A 19751-nucleotide genomic window follows, 5' to 3' on the forward strand; every position below is an offset into this window, starting at 1 on the left:
TTCCGACACTGGAGAAGAGGACTTTGGTGGTTTTATTGCGCAGGAAGAAGAGAAAGATGGTGAATGACTGACTTTTCTTCTTGTTAAAGCTGTGTCACTGCACCTGAGCCTAAAAGGTAGGCCGAATCAATTGTTCTGGTGTGCTGTAGGTTATTGTTATATACTACATTTGTTACTCATTTATGAAGCACAGTTCATGTTTTGTACTTGTAATTACCGGTACTTGTACATATACCTAAAAAGTTATGCAAATATGTACCCATAACTTGTTTTTCAAAATATTAATAAAAGTGATGTGCCTCCAAACAGCCATCTCTTTCCTGACAATTCCCTTTGTGCATATTCTCTTACATATGATAAGTCAACATTGAAACACCTGCGGCTTTTAGTCAGGTGCGGCTAATGTAGCCTATGTACAAAACAGGATTTTCCCCTGATTTTAGCTTGTGCGGCTAATATTTGGGTGCGCTCTGTAGTCCGGGAAATACGGTAATAATCCCTCACCAAGTGAAAATTAGAGATCAAAGTAGTTTAAAGTAGTTTAAAAAGGGTTGGAAACAGACCCGACTGAATAGATATAAATACAAGAGGAATAAAGTAAAATAAACAAAAGGCTAAATTACAACTTAATTTTAATGTATTCAAACTAATAATAGCAAGGATAACAACCTATAAACTGGTATTAATAATGAAACATAGTTGGGATTAAGATCATGCCCAGAATAGAATGAATGAAAGCATATAATTCACACAAACACATATTAAATGAAATAGAGAGATGCATAAGGTATGCATAAGGTTGTGTCATTGTTCAGCCAAGGAAAGTGTGTGAAAAGGAAAATGTTTCCAGCTTGAGAAAGGGTGAAACTGCAGATCACACACAGCCCTTGGTGGATACAAAGTAAAATATAAATAACATATTGTAATATACCATTGCTGTTATATAAAAAATAATAGCATTAATGATGAAATAATATTAATATGAAGAGGCACCTCAGTCAGTTATGATGTGAGGTGGATAATTGTTGAAAGTAACCTGCATTAAGCTTAGGGTTGCTCAAATTAAGTACATATGAGATGGAGTGAAATAGGTAAATATTTTAACTAATTATGTGTATAGAGGCACTTGACCTGTTTGAAAAACTGTCATCCTAATATGAGCCATTGTTGAGATATAGAGCACACCTATGAAAACAACTAATATGCTGAACCCTGTATGAAACAGCTGAAAACTACATGATGGAGAAGCTGAATTGAATATGAAAGTGCAAGTCTTTGCCACTGTGTGGGGAAAAGCACGCAACCACTGTGAGGTTGCATTGCGGTCTCTTCTGAGCTGATGAGCAAGCTACACATTATTAGATGGAGATCTGGCTGAGCGCTCATAAAAGAGAGGGAAACGAAACTATGCTCCACACAAGATCTCATCCCGTGGGGTCAAAATGATCATGAGAACGGTGAGCAAAGATCCCAGAACCACACGGGGGGACCTGGTGAATGACCTGCAGAGAGCTGGGACCAAAGTAACAAAGGTCACCATCAGTAACACACTACAACGGCAGGGAATCAAATCCCGCAGTGCCAGACGTGTTCCGCTGCTGAAGCCAGTGCATGTCCAGGCCCGTCTGAAGTTTGCCAGAGAGCACATGGATGATACAGCAGAGGATTGGGAGAATGTCATGTGGTCAGATGAAACCAAAGTAGAACTTTTTGGTATAAACTCAACTCGTCGTGTTTGGAGGAAGAAGAATACTGAGTTGCATCCCAAGAACACCATACCTACTGTGAAGCATGGGGGTGGAAACATCATGCTATGGGGCTGTTTTTCTGCCAAGGGGACAGGACGACTGATCCGTGTTAAGGACAGAATGAATGGGGCCATGTATCGTGAGATTTTGAGCCAAAACCTCCTTCCATCAGTGAGAACTTTGAAGATGAAACGAGGCTGGGTCTTCCAACATGACAATGATCCAAAACACACCGCCCGGGCAACAAAGGAGTGGCTCCGTAAGAAGCATTTGAAAGTCCTGGAGTGGCCTAGCCAGTCTCCAGACCTCAACCCCATAGAAAATCTGTGGCGGGAGTTGAAAGTCCGTGTTGCTTGGCAACAGCCCCAAAACATCACTGCTCTCGAGAAGATCTGCATGGAGGAATGGGCCAAAATACCAGCTACTGTGTGTGCAAACCTGGTAAAGACCTATAGTAAACGTTTGACCTCTGTTATTGCCAACAAAGGTTATGTTACAAAGTATTGAGTTGTATTTTTGTTATTGACCAAATACTTATTTTCCACCCTGATTTACGAATAAATTCTTTACAAATCCTACCATGTGAATTCATGGATTTTTTTTTCACATTCTGTCTCTCACAGTTGAAGTGTACCTCTGGTGCAAATTACTGACCTCTGTCATCATTTTAAGTGGGGGAACTTGCACAATTGGTGGCTGACTAAATGCTTTTTTGCCCCACTGTATGTTGATGATGAAATTACACTGTTTTGTTGAGAGAATGTTGGAGAAAATGTGAATGTTACAGGGGAGAAATTAATACAATTTGAGACATACTGTGATGAGGCCCCTCTGGAACCTGGATGGCCACCACCTGACAACCAGGATGAACCGTGTGTTTGGCTAATGTTGTTTTTCTTTAAGAGTGCTTGTAAAGGATTCAGCACAGACAGACAAGTGACAATTGAACAGATGTGTAGTGTTTATGGAATAGTTTAATATGGAGCTCATTAGCTGGCCACTTTTGAGCTCATAGTGATTGATGAGTTGAGTGACTTTGCTTAAGAGAAGTCACCGATTACATTGATGTTGACTGAGTACATGTCTGAGGCAAATTATGGAAATAATTGTAGTTTACTGATTTGAGAAAACCTGCACATGACACTTGTCTTGTTAGTGCTGAATACTTATTACTCTTATGATACAATTGTTTATAAGTGTGAAGTTTGATTTCACGTCCAGGGCCCTGTTTCAGGAAGCCGGTTTAGTGGAAAAACTGAGTAAGTATACCCTGAGTTAACGAAAACTCTGGGTTTTCGGTTTCACAAAGCGAGTTCAGCTGCAGCCTGAGTGAGTCACTATGACGACACACGCCGTGAAGGTAACCTGCCCCCTAGCAGGTTTACCACAACTAACCCTGACTGTCTCCGCCCCTTTGTCGGAAACCTGACAGTAGGAAGTCTCAGACATGGCGTGTCCCTTCCTTGAAGAGCCGGTAGATATCGAAGCCCAAATTCTCCGCAGAGCTCTCCGCCGGGAGAGAGTGATTCGAGCGCGTCTGGACATTTTACCTGATGATTTCCTGTGCGAACGTTACCGTTTCTCAGCACAATCTATAATTTATTTGAATAACATCCTCAGGCCATATATTACGCATATGACACATCGCGGACATGCTCTCAGTTCTGTACATATTATTTGTATTGCACTTCGGTTTTTTGCAAACGGGAGCTTTCTGTATAATATTGGTTACGCTGAGCACGTTTCCAAGGCTACCGTCTGTCGGGCAGTCAGGAATGTTACAGTTGCACTGAAACGTCTCCTGTACTCGTGTGTGGTGTTCCCCGGTCATAGACCCACAAGATTCATCAAAGAGGGATGCCACAAAATTGCAGGTATCAGGATGAACAAAACTTAATTTATGATGTGGTGATACTTGAACTACTACTTAAATTTTACATTTATTTTCAGGGTTCCCAGGCGTGATTGGCTGTATAGATGGTACTCACATTCCAATTATTGCTCCTTCAGTAAATGAAGGAGACTATGTGAACAGGAAGTCTTTCCACAGCATTAATGTACAGGTACATAGTTCCCTGTAGCATTTCAAACTAACAAATTATTTCATCATAGTAATGGATGCTAATTTGTGTTCTCTGCACTGTGAAGATCATATATGATGCTGCCAACATTATCACAAATGTGGAAGCCAAGTGGCCAGGCTCTGTCCATGACTCACAAATATTCCGTGAATGTACACTGAGCACAAAATTTGGACATGGTGAGTTGAAAATACTTTAAAATATATAAAGACCAATTGCTTCAGGGACATTTGAACTGAAGTGTATCCTTCTGTCTTAGGAGAGTTCACTGGCTACTTGCTTGGTGATAGGGGGTATCCATGTTTACCCTATTTGCTTACCCCTTACTCTGACCCTGAACCGGGCCCACAGCAGCGATATAATCTGGCTAATTGCAGGACAAGAGCCAGAGTTGAAATGACTATCGGAATGCTTAAGGCCCGGTTCCAGTGCCTGCAAAGACTCAGGGTCACCCCAGAAAGGGCATGTGACATTATTGTGGCATGTGTGATTCTTCACAACATTGCCACAATTAGAGGAGAACACTGTCCTTCTGAACCAAACATCAGCAGTGATCCAAACCATGAACATCCTGACCCTCCCACGGACATACAAGATGGAAGAGCAGTCAGAGACACCATATGTCACAATCATTTCTTTTGACCCATCACCTCAACATGTTGAAAGAAGAATAAACAGATTTGTTGTTCAACTGGCTTTATTGGTCGCCTGTATTTCCTGTACACAAAGTATTAAAAGATGTAAACCTCATAAAGTGTCTCTGTTGCTTCCTCCTCTGTAACAGCTGTCAATGTTTCTTCATTATTTTCCTGTAGTAAAGAAATAAACAACATTGCTGTTCTACTGTAAACTCATATAATCTGTGGAGTATTACTCACAACTGCATGTTGGTCTGGCTCAACAGGAGGCTGCACCAGATGCAGTACACCATCAACTGATAGAATATGAGGTTTATACAGGTCACTTATAACTTACAAGGGACCAAATGGCAATTAACAAACATACCAAGCACCTTACACTTCATTTTCATTATGCTCTCAAAGACAACCAAGACTGAGGGAAGGCAAAATCAGTAGGAAAATAACTTCACTACAAAATAATCCATTATGGTAAAGAGTTTATCAAATGAATGAGTAGCACTGCGAAGGTGACTGTGAAGAAAGGATGTATGCACATCATGTATTATTTTGAATTTACCCCCTATGTAGGCACTTGTGTCTTGCGGGGTTATTGACTCAGAGGATGTCCCCGCAGAGATGCCTTCGGCCACAGGGCGCCCACTGTTTTGGCTGAGGGCCAACTGCTCAGCCTCTGTGAGTGGTGGTGGTGGAGGACCCCCACCTGTTTTTCGGGCCTCCGCTTTTTTTCTGTTGGCTATAACGGGTCACATTTGAGCATACAGAGTAAGCAAATATGTACTTGTAATGTGCTCAGATAATTTCAATAAGTGCTTACAGACAGAAAATTAATGTAGCCTCTAACTGCAATTGATTTACATCGGACAAACAGACCAAGCACTATGGCTCATAATACAATTACACCTTACCTGTTTGGACTATATTTTTATATTTCATTTTTACTTGCTGCCAGGAACGTTTGGGGCCTGTTGGGTTGCACCTGCGCTCACATCACGTCACAAAATAAAATGTATAAAATAACAAATAAAATAACATATGATAAAATAACGTGTTAAATGGGTGGAAATCCCTAGATCAATGTTTAAATTAACACTCACGCATTGACTCTGTCGGCTATGTTTTGCCATGCATGCTCACTTTCTTTTGCAGCTGTCGCTGTGTTACTTTTTTCCGCGGAATTTGCATGTTATCGGCATATGCTGCCATCAGAATTTCGGCCTCAAGCGCTGTAAAATACATTGACCGCGCCTTCTTTCCCTCCGTCTCCATGGTGACTCGCTTAATCTGTGCTCCGCTTATCAGGGCTTTATGTATCCTTGTCCGCGCGCTTCACTTGGGGTTAAAGCAACTCCGCCTTGATTGAACTAATTGTTATCAGCCTTTCTGAAACGGAATATTCCGAGTTGGACAGTTCGGGGTTACTCAACCGTGAGTGTCGTTTTTCACTCTGAGTTTTCCAAACCGGCTTCCTGAAACAGGGCCCAGATCTTGTTTTACAGGCCATGATGGTGTGTATGCAGGCTCCTGGCAGAGCCAGTTTTTAAGCAAATTTAATATGCAAAACACACTAACATCTTTTATTGCAGGATTATAGGTCCAGGGTGGTGCTGCTCCAGAGGAGAAGATGCCCTGATGTTGCCTGGGACATGGTCTAGCTAACCTTTTTCTTTAAGACAGGAATCTGGTTTTGATGAGTTGACTCATGGGAGTCCATGTGTCAAGAGGAGGGGTCCAGGATTAACATGAAACAATGAATTTGTCACGGTCCTGGGTCTCCTGACCCAGCGTTTTTAGTTCTTTGTGATTTTTGTATTATTGTACTTGTGTGTGTGATTTATTCTATGGCTTCTAGTTTTGATCCCTTGCCCTTCATGTCTCCCTGTGTGCCCCTCTGTGTATCTGTGAGCCCTCGTCTCTCCTTATGTTTTATTCCATGCTTCCCCTGCCCATTATGTCTAAGTTCTCCCCGTGCTCTCTCTTCCCCCTGTGTGCCCTCTATGTATTTATGAGCCCTCGCCCCCTTTCGTGTTTATTCCGTGTCTCCCCTGCCTGTTACGTTGGTGTTCTACTCGTGCTCTCTCTCCTCCTGTACTTCCTGTTTCACCTCTCCCGTCGGTGTTCAGTTCACCCCGCCCTGTCTCGTTATGATTATCAGTGTCACCTGTGTTCCCCGTGTGTTCCCACTTCCCTCGTTAACCCTCTGTGTATTTCTGTCTGCGTCTCCCTCTGTTCAGTGTGACGTCGTCCCTCATGTTGTGTGGATCTCCCTGTGTCTCTCTGCGTATGTTGGTTTACTTTTCCCAGTTTAGTTTTGTATTTCCTATGTTCTGCCATTCCAGCATTAAAGCTGTGATTTTGAGTTCATCCCCGTGTCTGTGAGTTTTGCGTTTGGGTCCTCCTCCTGCCTGCCACACAGCGAGTCATGACAGAATTAACATTAAATTATGTTTTATATGATTTTTGCAGCGATTTGTGTGATTAACAGTTCATTTATGGGTATTAAACCTATGCAAGTGGTGCATCCATGTTCAGATGAGGCTTTGATGGCCTATAAGTGAAGTTCACTGAACAAAAGAATGTGGTTTGCTGATTGTTGAAATGCTCTCCAAATAGAAGTTTTTCCCCCTAGCAAGGAAATACAGGTGCAGCAGTAATCTCCTGAGAAATCTTCAGAGGCCCAGTGAGAAGCAAGAACCATTCCAGGCATAGCTGACAGCCCAGGCAGTGGTTGAGGTCAAAGGTCGAGCGGTTTGGGGCCCATCATGAGATCAGATTTTGGAGCCACAGCAAGGACCACGAAGCTGCGTTAGAATGAGAGCAGAGGCCAACAGAGGAGATTCTCTTCTTTGGCAACTCCCAGGGATCAATAGCTGTGTCCCAATTCAGGGTCTGCACGCTTGAAGTACGCGCACTACGCGTACTACGTACGGTGCGTACTATAAGTACGAGAAGTGCGGAAGTGAGAGGCTTGTGAAATAGGACGGTATACGCTTTGTCGTGCTGTTCAGGTTGCCTAGCAACCATGATACTAACCGCGAGACACGTTACATACAGCTTTGTTTGACAGAAATGAAGGAGAAAAATGTTTTGTTGGTCATTCATTTTTGTCATGACATCACTTTGATTAGTTGAGTATCTGAGGCTGAGACCACAGGACTGTAAAACATGATAGTTGGGCTTCACTTCTGTGCTGAACAGTCATTTAAGATTAGTTAGTAAATAACAATTAGTTAATGTTGTTCATGAGACCAAAGTCATCTCACTGTGGCAATGTAAATATAATATGGCCAATATTATAGTATTGTCAGATTATTATGATATATATATATATATATATATATATATATATATATACATATATATATATATATATATATATATATATATACACACACACACACACACACACACACACACACACGCACACACACACACACACATATATATATCACTGACTTTCAGCTTGTTGTGTTTGTGGATATATGACTGACTTTAATTATTAAACATTCGCACATAAATAAGTGACGTCATATTCAGTACTTTTGACAGTTCACTCTTCGGCCGCTCCATCTTATTAGGGAAATTCCATATACATAAATGTAAATTTCAAAACTCAACCCCATCATTTAATTTGTTTTTGATTGTAATTGAATATTACTTAAACTCTCTTAAATTAACTTCCAATAAAAAACGTTTATCATTGATTGAAATTCATTCAGAAATGTTTAACGAATGAGCTGTCACAACTTTCAAGTACAAAGTTGTTATGAAGTCTGTCACATTCCCCCCCCTTTTTTTTCTTTTTTTCTTTTCTATCCTTTATTTATTTATCCTTCTTATTTCATTGTACTGTATGTTGTTACTCTTATTTGCCTTGTATGTCTGCTATACAAACTGAACTGGAATGACTGACTGTTCGCTTTATAAGTTCAATAAAGTTTGGAAAAAAAAAACCTCTTTGGCCGCTCCCTTCTGCCGTCGTCGCGTGGCGGTGACGTAACCGCACTTGGAATGCGTACTTCAAGCGTGCAGACCCTGAATTGGGACAGAGCCATAGTAGGTAAGAACCTGGTTAAAAAAAACAAAGATTAGGTACAAACCAAACCAACTTTTTACAACAATGTGAATGTACTATTGCTGTGTACATTTATTACTATTACTGAAGGTCCGCGACTCCGAACTGTAGTAAAGGGACCTCTGACTAATACGGGGGGGTCCCTGTCGGCTCGTAGCCGAAAAATAGCTTTACTTTGTTGTGTGGGTCAACTTTTCTTGCGAGAGACAGAGAGAGGCGTTGAAAGACTGCTCCAACGGAACTTATTGTTTTCGGAGGAAAACACGAACACAGCGTACAGTCGAGTCTTAATAGCTTACTTACAACTGGGCTCGTCAGGCACTCTTCTTGGCTGAAGTGGTTATTATTATATTTACATGCTTCCAGCTCCCGTTTTTTTTTTTTTTTTTTTTTTTAAGTGACATCAGAAACAGCAGCATGTGACATCACGTGATGGCGGAGCTTCAGTTCATCCTTTGTCATCTTTTTTTTTTTTTTTTTTTTTTAATAGGACAGGGGGAAAGAATGAAAGAAAGAGGGGGAGAGAAAGAAAGAAAACCAAAGGGGAGAAGAGACGGTGAGAAGGGGGGGAAGAGAGAAAAAAAAACAAACAACAAAAGAAACAAACTTCTGGGTCACCTGTATGGAGAAAAAAAAAACAAACAAACAGAGGAGACAGCAAACAACAAAGAGCAACATAATAATAGAAAGAAAAAAAAGCACCATCACAAACTACCTACACTGTAAAAAAAAAAACGTTGCTAAAACTTAAAAACTCAAGGCAACCGACTGCATTTACGTTTTTAGGTTCTGATGGATAACTTATAATTTCAAGTTTAGGAGATAAGTTGCTTTAGCTAATGTTTTTGTGTTGACAAAATTAATAATTGTCCTTTTTCTCAACTCATATTTTATTGTTTTTGCAACGTATTTCCTAAAGTTTACACAAGGTATTAGTTTTAGTTTCGGCAACGTATTTCCTAAAGTTTACACAAGGTATTAGTTTTAGTTTCGGCAACGTATTTCCTAAAGTTTACACAAGGTATTAGTTTTAGTTTCGGCAACGTATTTCCTAAAGTTTACACAAGGTATTAGTTTTAGTTTCGGCAACGTATTTCCTAAAGTTTACACAACATATTTTTTTTTGTTTTGCCAATCAATTTCCTAAAGTTTAGAAAAAGTATCTTTCATAGTTTTCATGAGGTGCTCCCTGTTGTACCAATGAATGTTTACACAGTTGATTTTCAAATAACTTTGTGTTCAAACACAACTGCACCACTGACAATGTTGACTTTTGAGATCAGCCATTTTTAACATACTGACAACATTCAGCCACAAATAAAGTCCTTCCAAAAACACAAAAAAAGTCAAATTTTTGTAACAAATGTTACTCATCCAATTTTAAAGGTGGTGTTGTCAGACAGAATATCAAACCTATCTTGATAGATAGTCACTAACAAACGGATTCAAAACATCAGATGGCAGGATGTGAACAACTTCTATCTGGTTTCCATACAGCAAACAACTTTCAAACAAATTTTTCCACCACTTGTCTTTTAATAGTAATCAACACTCCAATTTCCTGTGAAGTTCAGTATCGCGCCACATTTGTTATAAAACTAGTACAAATGTACCTAAAACCAGATTATAAAAATTGTTTAAAACAGCTCAAGTTAGAATAAAACCTTTCAACATTTTATAATAACATGTTATACATGAAATCTGCAATCAGTCATGCAAGCCACATTAAGTAAAGTTAGAACAGAAGACATTGATTCAGAACTTTCTGCACCTTACAGTTTTCTTAAAGACAGAAATGAACTTTTTTCAGAGCAACTTGCCACGAAACCCAAAAACTGTAAATCAAAACAAATTGCCATTCTGTTTTACACAAGTTGTATTTGAGTTGAACATGTTGTAAAATAGGTTAGACTTTGGTTAAGAGCTTGGTTTTGAAGCTTCTTATCCTCTGGGAACAGGTAGATGTCAACTCCATAAAAATGTGTTGCACAGCTTCAAATGTGTACTTGAGTTCTTTGGGAAACTCCATGTTGAGCCCATAAAGTAGGCCAAACAAGTAGGCAAAGGCAGTGGGAAGGTCTGGCAGATCATCAAGAATAATGTCCTCTTCCAAAACAATGGCAGTGTTGACCACTGTGGACTGCGAGTTGGGTCCCACGTAGTCCTCCAGAACAGTGAGGATGCCCACCGTAACACCTCGGGTTGCCCTCTCAACTGGATCTGTATCCTATGCAAAATAAAAAACAACAGTACATATAAGTCTCTGAAAACCAAAACTGAAGATTGAGTAGATTTGCATACTCACCAGACATGTTAAGAAGAGTTTGGTCTCGTCGTCGCGAACAAATATCGGTAACCCTTCCAAACTGATGGTTCGTCGATGCTGGACTATGTTTGAGACCTAAAACAAGGAAATCAAATAAGACTCAGTCTCATTTATAAACCTACCATTTTGTTTTTAAAACACATTAAGTGTTGTTGCTCAAAATACAGCCTTAAGAAATAAGATGTTGAAATGAGTTATTACAGATAATTGGTCATGTTTTTGTCAGATTTTTTTTATTTATTTATTTTTTAAGTAATTTTGATGTGCAACAAATGTAGCACACTTATTACAACATTTATAACAAAAAGTGCCATGAGTGGGATGAGAGTTGAACTGTCTGTCATTACCTGCAATCTGCCAAACACAGCGCTGCTTGTTAGCTTATAATCCCATTCAGGACACACTTTTTGAAAACTAACAATTTTTACATCAATTTAGTAAATATTTAATAAAGTATCTTTCGTTACAGTGGGAACTTCAGGTTCCTCATAAACCAGACACAAATACATTTTTATATATTACCTGTTCATCAAACTTCTGCAACAGGGAATCCATGTCATTGCGGAAAGCAGCTTTTCTAATTCGATACAGCTTAATCAGCCGAAGTGAGTAAGTGTCGAGGGCAGTCAAGAAGGTCCCCATGAGATCCTTGGTGGTAATGCGTGAGAATTCCGCACAAATCTACAAAGCAACAAAAAAAATATAGAAGAAAACTTTTAAAGGTACATTATATAAAAATCACATTGTTTTCAAATTTGGTTAAAAGAGCTTAATTTCAAAACATTTAGTCTCGGTTGATCTATTGGTCAGGCCTTGATTGGATTTTTTTTTTTCCTTTAGTGGTAGTGGTGGTACAAATTATAACTGACGTATTAAAAAAAACAAAAAAAAAAACCCCAAGAAAAATCTGATCGGCAGATCTTACAGTAAGTCTATAGAATACCTAATCAAATGTTGATAAGACAAAATAATGGTTTCAATTGTTACAGGATTCATTGCAGAAAAGAAATAAATCAATAAATTGTATTTTAAATTCATTGAAAAAATTCCATTAATTTTATAGTTATGTAGTAATGAAGTAAGAATAACATCCTGTGGTCAAATTTGTATACTTTCATAACACGTAAGTGACTTTCTCAATCCTGTTCTGTGAGTTTCATGGCTGTTGCCTGCTAAGGGTCAGCACCAAAAGATTCTAGATGCCCAGTGAAGACAAGTCATTGCGGCGACCGTGGTTCAGGGGGTTGGGAAGCTCATCTGTAACCGGAAGGATGCTGGTTCTATCCCCAGCTCTCTCTGTCCTGGTCGTTGTGTCCTTGGGCAAGACCCTTTACCCTACCGCTTACTGGTGTTGGCCAGAGGCGCGATATGGCAGCGTCACTTCTGTCAGTCTACCCCAGGGCAGCTGTGGCTACAACTGTGGTTTCCCTGCACCGATGTGTGAATGTGAGAGTGAGTGAGTAGTGGAATTGTAAAGCGCTTTGGGTGCCCAGAGAAGAGCGAAATAAAAGCAATCCGTTATTATACACAGCAAGTTGACAAGTAAATAGATTTCACTTCAATAGTTGTTGGTAATACCAAAATTAGCTTCATATTTTTAGAGCCAAGTATTTTTTTTATATTTTACCACTAGCATTGTTAGCTCATCGCGAGCCTTCAACCTTTTCTACAAGATATTGGAGTGATACAAACAGATGCTTTTAAAGGTCCTATATCATGTAAAATCAACTTTTTGGAGCTTTTAAACACATTTTAATGTTATTTCCTTAGATTAAAAACCCTCCAGAGTGGTTTTTGGCTTAATTCAGGCATTTCTTAGTTGTCTCAGTGAATCCTTTCCCCATAACCTTGGCTCAGCTCTCTCTTGCAAAACGACTGACTCGTAACATTGGGATTAAAATTTCTTTCTAACAACTCCAAATGCCTTGAAATTTTTCTGGGTGAATAAATGAACGTTTTCCATTTTAGAAATAAGACCACACTGGGGAAAAAGGGAAGAAGAAAAAAAAAAACGGAAGTTTTCCTTTAAATATTTAAGAGATTATCTTACCTGTTCTTTCAAGAAGAGAGCTGGCCATCTGAGCTGCATTTCCTTAACCAAGGGCTGCATCTCCACAACTTCTTTCCTCCTGAGAGAGAATGTGATGTCCATCTTTTGGGTGATGAGTGCCATGTTCTTATCCCTCTTCTTCATTTCATCTTCCAAAATGCATCTTTCATTTTCAAGAGACTCATCATTGTAGTTTTCTGGGCCATCAGGGATAAAGTTGACTTCACCTCGCTTTGGTTTCTTTAAGGAAAATCTATTTGAGCCACTGTCATCTTCTTCCCCTCTTCTTTTTCGATTGACTGCAACTTCACTACATCCAGCTTTACTTAGCTTGGAACGGTAGTTGCCAAGCTTGAACTTAATGCTTGTTGCCCAACCATCATATCCTGTGCCATTGCCAGGCTCTTTGAGGCAGGGATGTTTGGAAACTAGCTCCTGTGCAACAGATGTTATTTCATTCTTGTCAGGGTACGCTTTGATTGCAAACATTTCTTGTGCCAACTTGTCTAGAATTTCCATCTTGATGTCTCTTGTTACACTTAAATTTGCCCCTGCTTTCTCATATACCTCATTGCCCTTGCGAAGTTTTAACGCTACATCATAGGAAAAGGTTGGGATAGGAAATGGATTTGGCCACTGTGAAGTGCTACGCATGTAGGTCTTTGTGGATGAGGATGGGCTGAAAGAAGATGCTGAACTCACACTGGCTGTATCAATAGATGAGATAGCGCTATGATCAGATGGAGTCTGTGGTGGCGAGGCTGATGCATTTTCCTCCCAAATGAGGTGCAACACTGCCCGTCCAGCAGGTAGCTCCTTAATATCCATCAGGTTGCAAAGTGCGTTCCCAAAATCTGGGTCTTCATATTGTATTGCAAAGTCACCTTCAAGTCCAAGCTTTGCTTGTAGTTCATCTTGAAGCTGCTTCACAGATTCTGGAACAGTGGACAGTTGGATTTTTCTGATAAGTTTTGGACTGACGTGGACTCGCAGTAACAGGGCCTGTGAAGACAAACCAAAAAAAAAGGGCGCAATTCTAAATAATTGACAAATTCAAAGTAATCAACTGAAAACTATTTATGAATAATACATACCATCACTTTCAATGCAGGAGGCACGTAACAGGTGTCACCATCAGTTGTCCATCTACGCAGTATTCAGCTAAAGGGTGGTAATCATTCAAATCTTCTGGGTCAAGTATTTCCAGATCTTTGTAGCTGCTGTCAAGCCGATATGATCTGTAGTGTTCCATAAACCAAGAGGAGAGCTTTGTAGCAACAAATGACACTTTCCCAGAGTCTACCAAAATGTTCAGTATCTTGTAGAATTCAGGTAGTCCACTCAGTTGTCCTGATGAAATGATCATGCCTTTAACATACTGGGTCCCATACAGATAAACACATTTAGCAAATGACACAGCTTTTACCTGTGGATATTTCAGTTTCAAGCACTTCTGAAGATTTTCATTCAAGAAACAGATGTCAACTGTGTCAATATTATCAACATGCAGACTTGGTTTAAAAAGACTGTGACCATCTAACAAGTATGCCATCATTTGTTGATGCTTTGAAGAAAGTGTTAGTAGTATATTCTTAAAACATTGGACATCATGCACAGTTTTCTTGAAAAAGTTGTGCTTAGATTCAAATTGAATAGTCCACAAATCAACTAAGGGACCAAAACAACGCACAAGATGACTATAATGTTCAATATAGTGGTGTTTTGGCTTCAAATTAAAATCAGGAAAAGTCTCTATCAGTAATCGTCGATGATCCAATATTTTGGTGTCCAAGTATGACAATATTTCTTCTGATAGAGTTGTCGAGACAACAATTTCAACAAGCTCCTTAAGGTCCATCAATACTTCCCATGATGGCTCATGTTCTGGTATACGGGTCCCAATGATAAAAGGCAGCAAACGCAAAAGTGTCCAGTTTTCATGTCCATTGCCACTCACTCTTCCTGTTCCAAAACTGGCTTTTGTAATTTGTTGTGGCTTGTTGAGATTATCAGAGAATTTATATGGAAATGATTTTATACGTTTGTTTAATCCTTCAAATGTAATAAAACCCTTTCTGATTAAATCTTGAAGACACAAACACAATTCCACAGGGACAACACCTTCAAAGAAATCATGTAATATATCTGGAGGAAATCCAGTGACTGGATGAAAATAGGACAACGCACTTAAGGCACAGGAACCTTTGACACCACACACACTTTGTCTTTGACCATCCTCAAGCTCTTCTAGAAAAATGTTATGCTGTTCCACAGTTCTTAATGGAAATTCTGTAGGATCAAGAGCTGCAATCTGATGTTTATCAATACTACAAAATCGACAAAATTTGTCGACATTAAAGGACTCCAAAAAGCCTGCAAGGCTGTGAGCCCCAAGGTTATCTGCACAGACACAAAATACAGTTCCCTTTAAAAAAACTATTTAAAGATTCAACATACACCCCTGTGCTTTCAAGACATTTTAAATCCTCAATGAGTGGATAAAGAAAAGCATCATACCCAAACTGTTTAACGTCTACACTTTTACCAAGAAGAGCAAGCTGTATTGAGTGTAATGTAGAACGAAACCTTGCAGATAAGTTGAGTACAACCCAATAGACAGCAGTTATTTTATGAATTTTTCGAGATGTTCCTAAAGGGTTGCATATTTCAAAGTCGTCAATATACAAAGCTAAACTAATGCAAGTATCTTGCAATCCTAAAAGCTTGTTGTTTTTGAAATACTGCCCATCTCTAAATGATCTGTAACCTTCACTAATTTCTTTATCAAATGCTAACTTTTCAAAGAAACTTTTCTCTTTCAATAAGTTCTCCAAGACCTGGTTTACTAAGACATAAACAAATGTATTTCTAGTTCTCGCTTTGTAGATGTACTCTGTAGGCTCAATTACATGAAAATTATTCTTGAAATAAATATTTCTCTTGTAATCAGTAGATAATGCACCTTTTGGTTCTGTTGAGATAATTAATGGGTTGGTTTTGAAAAGTGCATCATTTATATTTTTAATTACATCATCATCTGCCTCAATGTTCTGTTCAGCAAGCACCTGTTTGATTCTTTGAAATGAATGAACCTGAGAAAATTTTAAAATGTCACTAATTTCCTCAATAATTCTCTGCAAAGCACTTTTAGAAACATGTAACAATGTTTGCATGCATAGAAAAAGTCTAGCTATTTTATGTTCAAGACATTGGTAATCTACAAACTCATTGTCCTCTTTATCACTTGATGCTACACCTGAACCACTTGGTAATGTCTCTGGCTCCTGAGAGGTATTTAAGGATTTATCAGGGGAGCTACTTTCACTAGGACATGCATTTGCATGAGAAATCAGTCTAATACAGTTTTTTATATCTTTTGAGTTTTTGTGCTTTCTGCTTGTGTGTGACGTAAAGGTTGTTAAATTGTTGGTAGCATAGTCACATTTTTGGAAAGGACAGGATACAGTCTGATTTTTTTTTAAGTGCCTTAAAATATGTGAAATAAATGTATGCTGTGAGCAGTTTTCCTTAAATTCACAAAAATCACAAAAAAATGTTGAGATCTCCTGCCTTTTCTTAGCCCTGTTGTGTGATCTGCTGAGGTGAGACTTCAATGCCCCTCGTGTCCTGAACGAACAGACGCAGTCACTGTAAACACAGGGCAAATGAAATCCTCTTCTATGTCATAGCTGGTGATGTCTTAAGAGTACTTCTTGGCTTGAACAGACAAAAGAGCAGAACTGGCACTGCATACAAAAGCTATAATGAGAAGAGAGGAGAGGACAGTGTCAACAATTCAAAAGAAACCTGAATTAATCTCAAATTACCAAAGTTACATTACCTGATAATGCGTTTGGGGCGGGGGGCAGGCACTCCTGTTCTGATTCCTCTCCTTACCAACTCCTCATCAGTCCCTCATAAATCAGGACAAGCAGTGGTCTGGAGTTGGCTTTTAATTCTCTAAATAAATAAAAATAGCAATTAGTTTTAAAATAAAATACCAGCTTCCTGACATTACTTAAGAATTTTTTTCTCCTGTCCTAATTTTTTTGGCTCACTAAAGTGAGCTGATTCTGCCTTGTAAAATGCCATGTGAAACACAGTAAAACAAATAATTTACAAAACATACATTACATCAAATGTTTAATTTATTTAATTTATTATTAACAAATTGTATTCTACATGGAATGCACCAACAGTATACTGGGATGTATTATGTAAGCCAAGGATAATTTTGTGTGATTGGTTTTACAACTTAGAATGACAAACATTGGATTGAGAGTATGAGTGGGATAAAACTCCTGAAGCATCTGTTTAAATTATCAGTGCATTTATTAATGGTGCTCCATAAATAAACCAAAACAATGTTGTTTTGTGCATAACAAAAAGCTCACAATTGTGCAGTCAAAATGTAAAATAAAAGATGCTGAGCATAATAACAAAGACAGATTTTGCAGCTGCTCTGTTTCCAAGTTCTACTGCGCAACTGACAGCCTGGAGTTTGAAATCCTCTTTGTAACCGTGTCTCTTACAGGCGCCATTTATGGTCCTTACACGCATAATATGGTAATATTACGTTGAAGCAGAGTACGTATCACTCTGCGAGGCTCCTCGGTAGCCGTAATGCTCCAACAATCCATCAAGCAGTGCTGCTTCATAGCTTACCAAAGTCGTACCAAAACATTTTTTGACATATTTTTTTAAGCTGTGTACCACATAAAATTGGTTCGAGGTCAGTAAGCACAACCAGAATTCATACATAAGGCAGACTGTCGATTTTTGAGATGAAAGGATTTTAGGCCGTGCGTCAACGCGTTAGCCCGGTTAGCTCACTAACGCCACCCAGCCCCACGCACGGGGTGATCTGCGGTAACTAGTTAACGGAGATTTGCCCCGTTAATGCAGTTATGGCATTAACTTTACGCTGACAGTACTAAAATAGTAATCTTCAAATGTTTTCTTTTTACCGACCAGCTCCTCTTTGATAGCTGCCGTGTCCATCTTGTCGTTGCCTGCAGGTGAAGCGATGGGGGAGGGGGAGTTGTGTTCAGTGAAGGAGAGAGGCGGAGTAACACAGCGTAGAGACAAAAGTGGACGAAAGAGAGGCAAACTTGCGGCTCCACGAGTATAATGATAATGTAGACTATATCGATATAAACTATATTGTCACATCTCATATTTCATTTAGTTCATTTAGTGGAGCTCGCTGGCCATGAGGACTCCACCACCCCGTTCACACAGAAACTAAAGCACACATTTTATTGGCTAGATGTGATTCGAACAAATTAAACGACATGGCAGCAGGCGCCCCCGAACTTTATTTTATTTTATTTAAATAGCGGTGGGGGGGTTGCTGCCGTTGGTCATGAGTGAGCCAGCCTATTTTGTTTCGTTCGGTGGTATGGCGGCCACAGACTGCACTTCATGAAATACGCATAGGGGGTGTCGCGGAGGCTTGTCAGATATGAGCGCGCCTCTTTAGTAGCGAAGTTTGTCGGATTTTCATTGTTTTGTGACATGGCACGTAGTTTGTGACATGGAATCTTAAATGATATAGTAAACACATACCCATAAGCCACAAGGCTTCTTAGCCAAGAAAGTAATACTATGCTAAGTTTCGGAAAAATACGAAGAACTTCAGTTGTGATATTTCTAACAGACAAATTGAGACTGTTCAAACATATACTGTCTGATATAATAAAAGAAACATTACTTGCCTTTAGAAACTTGAGATGAACGATCTATCCAGCTCCTAGCCTCACGTTCTCATTAAGGCAGACGGGCAGGTGGCTTTCAGTCCTTGCAAAAGCGCAAAGTAGACCCCGTAGCATCCAAAAATATGAGATGCGCATGCGTACTCAGGCACAGAAAGGCGCCAACAGTTTCAACTCATGTAAAACTTGAATTCATTCATTTTGCCAGCAATAAATTTCATCTGAGACCAACTTTTGCTCCAAAACGTTAAATGATTAGTTGAAACCCTTAATGTATTTGAGTTTATGGGCCAACTGAACTTTTATTGTTGAATTGTGAAAGAAATGACTGTAAGCTCAACAACTGCAAGTTTGATTTTTTACAGTGTAGTCATAAATATCAATAGTTACTAAATAATAGACGATATTGTTCAGCACGCAAGATAGACAGCGCACAGTGTGCTTTGAGCCTCCTCTGCATCCAGGTGACATACCCCTACTCCAAGGCCCTGCATGTGTGGGTGGTTGTGGTGGAGCGGGAGGAGGGAGGCAGCTGGAGATGGGGAGGAAAGGAAGGGAGGGGCAGTGACCCCTCCCTGGGGCCAGCTCCCCCGCTGACCCCAGTAGGCACTCCCACACTCCGTGACCCGCCAGGGAAAAGGGGGCCCAGGCCCATCCAGACCGGGGCCCAGCGCGGCAGCGCCCCCCGGCCCCACAGAGCCCGGGACAGTCCACCCAACCCCACCACAGAGAAAACTGCACCCACCCCACCATCCACTCGTCTTCCAGACTACATGAGACAATAGACGCCCAGGCTGAGATCTTCCTCCACCTCTCCTGTATCTCCCCCTCCTGCAGAGAGTTCCTGAGGGGAGGAAAGCTCCTGCAAGGTGTAACAATCTCCCCCACCGGTTGAAGAGCCCCACAGGCGATTCGACACACCGGCGGCACCCTGCGCCAGGGATGGGCTCCCATGCACACACCCGCCCACAACCCCGGCAACACACAAACCAGGACCCAAGGCCCCGAGGCCCAGCCAGGGCCCCGGCCCAGAGATGGAGCGCCCCCAGACCCTCACGCCCATCCCGGACCAACCCAGGGGCAGACAGGCTACCAGGTCAGTAACCCACGTCCATCACC

The 19751-nt window shown here is 40.2% G+C and overlaps 1 protein-coding gene and 1 long non-coding RNA gene across 4 annotated transcripts; one reads left to right on the plus strand and one right to left on the minus strand.

Moving 5' to 3' along the window:
• The first annotated feature begins 3444 nt into the window (after positions 1 to 3444).
• LOC143419419 (uncharacterized) lies at positions 3445 to 4839 on the plus strand. The gene is made up of 3 exons (XR_013099374.1): positions 3445 to 3622; positions 3699 to 3811; positions 3897 to 4839. It is a non-coding gene; the product is annotated as an uncharacterized LOC143419419 (long non-coding RNA).
• Positions 4840 to 10447: 5608 nt separating this feature from the next.
• On the minus strand, positions 10448 to 18770 carry LOC143419420 (uncharacterized). Of its 3 annotated transcripts, none has more exons than XM_076886053.1 (8): positions 18636 to 18770; positions 16760 to 16878; positions 16489 to 16677; positions 14013 to 14156; positions 12919 to 13920; positions 11391 to 11549; positions 10848 to 10943; positions 10448 to 10769 (listed from the first exon to the last, which is right to left on the minus strand). In XM_076886053.1, exons 4-8 carry the CDS (start codon positions 14013 to 14015, stop codon positions 10449 to 10451), a joined length of 1581 nt encoding a protein of 526 aa, XP_076742168.1. In that variant the 5' UTR covers positions 14016 to 14156; positions 16489 to 16677; positions 16760 to 16878; positions 18636 to 18770; the 3' UTR covers position 10448. The 3 variants fall into 3 exon arrangements, with proteins under 3 accessions (XP_076742168.1, XP_076742169.1, XP_076742170.1); XM_076886054.1 differs by lacking the exon at positions 18636 to 18770 and adding an exon at positions 17890 to 18088; XM_076886055.1 differs by lacking the exon at positions 18636 to 18770 and having other exon boundaries at positions 16760 to 17542.
• Between the last annotated feature and the right edge of the window lie 981 nt (positions 18771 to 19751).

This window comes from Maylandia zebra, linkage group LG7, assembly GCF_041146795.1.
Source record: "Maylandia zebra isolate NMK-2024a linkage group LG7, Mzebra_GT3a, whole genome shotgun sequence".
Taxonomy (NCBI): domain Eukaryota; kingdom Metazoa; phylum Chordata; class Actinopteri; order Cichliformes; family Cichlidae; genus Maylandia; species Maylandia zebra.

What these genes read in the sequence shown, in the direction of transcription:
- LOC143419420 (XM_076886053.1), bottom strand. An exon ending in CTCTCTTCTTGAAAGAACAG is followed by an intron (nt 11,550 to 12,918) that starts GTAAGATAATCT and finishes GTTGCTTTGTAG; the next exon opens with ATTTGTGCGGAATTCTCACG. An exon ending in TGCAGAAGTTTGATGAACAG is followed by an intron (nt 10,944 to 11,390) that starts GTAATATATAAA and finishes TCCTTGTTTTAG; the next exon opens with GTCTCAAACATAGTCCAGCA.